At 37.2% G+C, this 4,412-nt stretch overlaps 1 protein-coding gene across 1 annotated transcript; it reads left to right on the forward strand.

Annotated features, from left to right (window-relative positions):
- The first annotated feature begins 686 nt into the window (after positions 1 to 686).
- On the forward strand, positions 687 to 4,103 carry NPVF (neuropeptide VF precursor). Its single transcript, XM_009869254.1, has 3 exons — positions 687 to 833; positions 2,579 to 2,951; positions 3,817 to 4,103. The coding sequence occupies exons 1-3, from the start codon at positions 693 to 695 to the stop codon at positions 3,822 to 3,824; spliced, it is 522 nt and encodes a 173-aa protein (XP_009867556.1). The 5' UTR covers positions 687 to 692; the 3' UTR covers positions 3,825 to 4,103.
- The last annotated feature ends 309 nt before the right edge of the window (positions 4,104 to 4,412 follow it).

The following is a 4,412-nucleotide window of genomic DNA, read 5'->3' on the forward strand; positions in this document are numbered from 1 at the left end:
CATAACTGTACTTCCAGATGTTACCTCTACATCTGGCTCCCAGGTCAGCACCCTCATCCTGCTGACCCCTTAGTCTGAGCCCCAGATTTGCCCCAAGGCAAATTAACACATTCGATTTAGAGCATAGACACTATGTACTTCAACAGATCTCGTTGATGCACAACATCTCTTATAATCTGATCAAAAACTTCAAAAGACAGCACTTGATTTCAGTGGGCCGAGCGTTCCTAGTTGTACATAACTATAAACAAGCATTATATGGTCCAAAAGGATCATCTAAGCAGAAGAATACATACGTGGAGAAAGTTTCCTTTCATCAACCTTCTGAGGACATTGATACAAAAGAAAGAAACAAGATGGTGAGACGGTGATAGAACATTGTGGTTGTTTTAAGTCCTTACTGTTATGGCTCTCCAGTTTAGCTAATTAAGAGATATTTCATCAGAAGGAAATATTTGTAACATCTGCATGTCCCTAACAAGAAGTTATGCTGGTTAAAAAGATTCACAAAAAAAATTCCCAACGTTCTTCAAATACATTCCAATTACTTCTCTAATTAATATTAGGAACTGAAGGTTTGAGACTGATGTCATAGTAAACAAAATCTTTTTGTTTTCTGACCATATAAAATGAAGGCTGTTTTCTTTTCTGTACAGATTCTGAGGTCTCTAAGTAAGCTTAATTTGAGAAAAATGAAAGTGATTTCAAGCAAGAAGTTTATTCTATTTGCTTTAGCTACAATGGTCTGTCTAATATCAAATAGTACGTGCCTAGATGTACTGATGAAGTCCAGCCTGCAGAGCAGAGAAGATGATGACGATAAGTATTACGAGGTAAGATCTGTATTACTATGGCATTTATCAGGGGGGAACTGTGGGCCAGATCCTAGGCATTTCAATTTTTTTGGCATAAGCTTTCCTAACCTCATTGCACACTATTCAGCATTACAGCAGCAGCAGTATGAAAAAAGCTTGTTTAAAGAATTTTCAGGAAATTCATTTGCTCGGACACACATACTGTGTATATCAATTCATGTTTCAATTTTCTTGCAATATAGCGTTGCGAATTAGGTTGAGATTTTTTCTGAAATGTTTCTTACTTACACAGTGGGGCCTCAATTAACATTCCTGTCAGGCATTTTATGCACATAATATAACAGATACATTATTAATCCAAAATTAATAAAGGCATGCTTGTAATACTCAAAGAATAATGATAAATAGAGAACATTTTAAATCTAATATTCAGTGGTCTTAAAACTCTGCTCTGGAAATTGTCTATAAAAGTATCTTTGCAGGGTTGCACATTCATTATGTCTCAATAGATGCCAAATGAAATTTGCACAGTTCATGTGTATTACTTTTCTTGCCTGCCCTGCAAATACTCCCTGGGAAATGAGAGCCAACCTCCCTCTTTGACTCGTCATCATCGGTGTAATAAAGATCCTTCAAACCAAAATGCAACTACGCTAGTGAAATCCTCTAGTCTTCAGCTCACTGACTTTTATATACTTCAGAAGGGGTGTGCAGGTGCAATCAGAGGGATAGTTTATTTAATGTTTTAATCATGGAGTATGAACTCCAACGATTCATTCCCCTTCTCTCCCAGTAGCTGGAGAAGTGCCCAGGGAAGTCACCAAATAGGGACAAGCAACTGAAATTAGTACTAGTAGCACTTGTGTCTTTAACTGTAATTAAAGAATTCATTTGTATTTATTTGTTGTTAAGGCTTGGTAACCTGTTTTAGTCACAAAAAATATGCCCAGGAAGGAGCACTCCTGTATAAGAAAGGATCACATTGACAGAGCTATTTTTCAGGCAACAGCTGCCCTTTACATTCTGAGACAGGCAATACACTCAGTTCTTCAATATATGGCAGCATAGAAACAGAAAAATAGGTTTTGTGCCGGTTGCACATTAACTGGATGTTCAGAAGCTCCTAAAGCATCTTCTGTACTAGTGGTGGACTAAAGCAACACCAAGCCCAGGACAATCTCTGTGCTGCAAGGCCAGAACATGTGTGATGTGGACTAGAGCCAAACACTTCCCATTCATTTCCCTGGCTGTTGGATATTAGGACAGGTTGCTGGGATAAAAGCATGCACTCAATGTTGGGAAGAAACGAGCTAGTTTGGCCCATCCTCCTGTTCCTCCAGACCAGGTGAGTAAGAGGCTGGGTCTGTGTCAAGTCACTAAATACAGTCAGCGTCTTCCCCTCCAGACAACTTCAGCTGGTGATATTATGAACCTGACAATGATTCCTGTCCACACTTAATTGGTGGCACAGGTACCCACACCTATGCCCCAAAATATTTCCAACTGAGCAGTTGTGGGTACTGGCAGGGAGATGTGCTCTTGTGGTCAGTGTACCACAACGTTTGCACACAGAGTAATCCATATGAAGTAGCTCACATTAGTGGAGTTTAGCAAATACAGCTAGAAAGTGTTAGACATCCAAAGGAAAGTATTACCCAGCAGCTCTCTAAGAAGATATGAAAATTAATCCTTTGTGTGACTGGTAGCTGGAGTTATGTCCTATAAAATGACAGTATCCTTTTTTTTTAATTGGTTTTCTTTAGATTAAAGACAGTATCTTGGAAGAAAAGCAGAGGAGTCTCAATTTTGAAGAAACGAAAGACTGGGGATCAAAAAATATCATTAAAATAAACCCTCCTACAGTAAACAAGATGCCAAATTCAGTTGCTAATTTACCTCTTAGGTTTGGAAGAAATTACCTGGAAGAAAGAAACATTAGACCAATTGCTAATTTGCCTCTGAGGTTTGGGAGAGCGTTTGGAGACAACATACGTAGGCATGCTCCAAGGGTACCACACAGGCTTGGGAGAGCTCCACTTGTTAAAAGTTCCAGTCGATCACTTCTAAATCTGCCACAGAGATTTGGGAAATCACTGCCTGCCAATCTGTCTCAAGGCATTCAGGAATCTGAACCAGGTAATACTAGCCAAGTGTTCAAGCCACATATTAAAATGCATATTAAATCATAGGTTAGCAACCAGACTTCCTCAAGGGGTATTTCCTAAGCATTTCAATGAGTCCCATTTGCCATTTGCAGTTCGTCAAATCAAAAAGTCTCATCACAAGAACTAGTAGATAATCTTTATGAAACCTTTTTTAGCAAAAAGTTGCCAAAAAGCCAAAGCTGAAAATATTCATATGAAACGATTAGGTTTGACAACACTTTTTTAGATCAGGTTTCATTTTGAAAAGTTAAAGCTTTGGTGAAAAAGTTTCAGAATCATTAAAATATCTCATTTCAGCACTATAAAGTGACCAAACAAAATTACCTAAAAATTACTCTTCCATTTTCTAAATTTATGCAAATTAGAGTTTAAAAAAAAGACAAAATTCCAATCTGAACTGCATCATTTTGAAAATGCTGGGTTTTTTCTCATCCGAACCTGGTGGGTTTTTTCAGATTGTCTTACCAAGGCCATTTTTGAGATTTTGATGTTTTATTATAAGTCAAGGTGAAAAAATTGTTTTGACATCTCGGAATTTTTTTCAGGACAGAAAAAATATTTCCTGCACATTACTAAGAATAATTTAAATCAGCTCTTTTTGCATTTATACCATTCCAATCTGCTGCTTTAGCTGAACTGTCCATTTGTCTTGGAACCAAGTTTCAGTTGGCTACCCCTGACTTACATCTGACACATGCGTAAGGTAGAAGTTCAAGCCAGGAAAGATAACTGATATAGCAGAAACCAAGACTCTTTCTTATTTAATTTGATTCCTTTCATTCCTTTCTCACTGTCTCACCTGATTATAACAGATTTTATTTGTCTAATACTTTTAGGGATATGAATTCTAGCAGTTATGTTAATACTGGAGTCAAATCATGAAGACAGAATCTGAAAGACTTGGAAAAGCTGCAACATGTTTTCAAAACTAAAGGTCATGAAAAGGAAACATAGAAGAACTCAAATGCAAACCTGTCATCACGTTATGAATAATGTATTTATTCTGTACAAACCTTTGATGTGTAAGGCAATGATAATTGTAGTGGTTTGCTTCAGTGGCAGTGTAGTAAAAACTCTATTTACTTCTGTGGAACTTACGTCCTGTTGGTTGTAAAACCTAATTTCAGAACAATGGCTGTATAACTGAAAGCATTTTAAGCAAAATAAAACCAAGCATAATATGAATAAAGAAGCATGGTACAAATAAAAAGAAGCTTGCACTGTGAATAACAAGCAGAAGCAGGATCAAAACCACCAGTATCCTTTGTCTCACATGCAGCTTAAGAAAATCAAGTAAAATGTAGGAAAAGCACTTTTCCTGTTGTTTATGGGTCATGTGAGATATAAATCTGAAAGGCAACTTATCAAGAATTTGCCACAAATAAAACCTAGCTTCTTGGACCCCTACAGAGGAATAACATCGAACCAAAGT

This window comes from Apaloderma vittatum, unplaced genomic scaffold, assembly GCF_000703405.1.
Source record: "Apaloderma vittatum isolate BGI_N311 unplaced genomic scaffold, ASM70340v1 scaffold13595, whole genome shotgun sequence".
In the NCBI taxonomy this organism is placed as follows: Eukaryota; Metazoa; Chordata; class Aves; order Trogoniformes; family Trogonidae; genus Apaloderma; species Apaloderma vittatum.

Excerpts from the sequence above, each read along its gene's own strand:
- NPVF (XM_009869254.1), top strand. The coding sequence starts at position 693 with ATGAAAGTGATTTCAAGCAAGAAGTTTATTCTATTTGCTTTAGCTACA. Across the intron at positions 834-2,578 it reads ATGACGATAAGTATTACGAG|ATTAAAGACAGTATCTTGGA; the intron begins GTAAGATCTGTA and ends GGTTTTCTTTAG.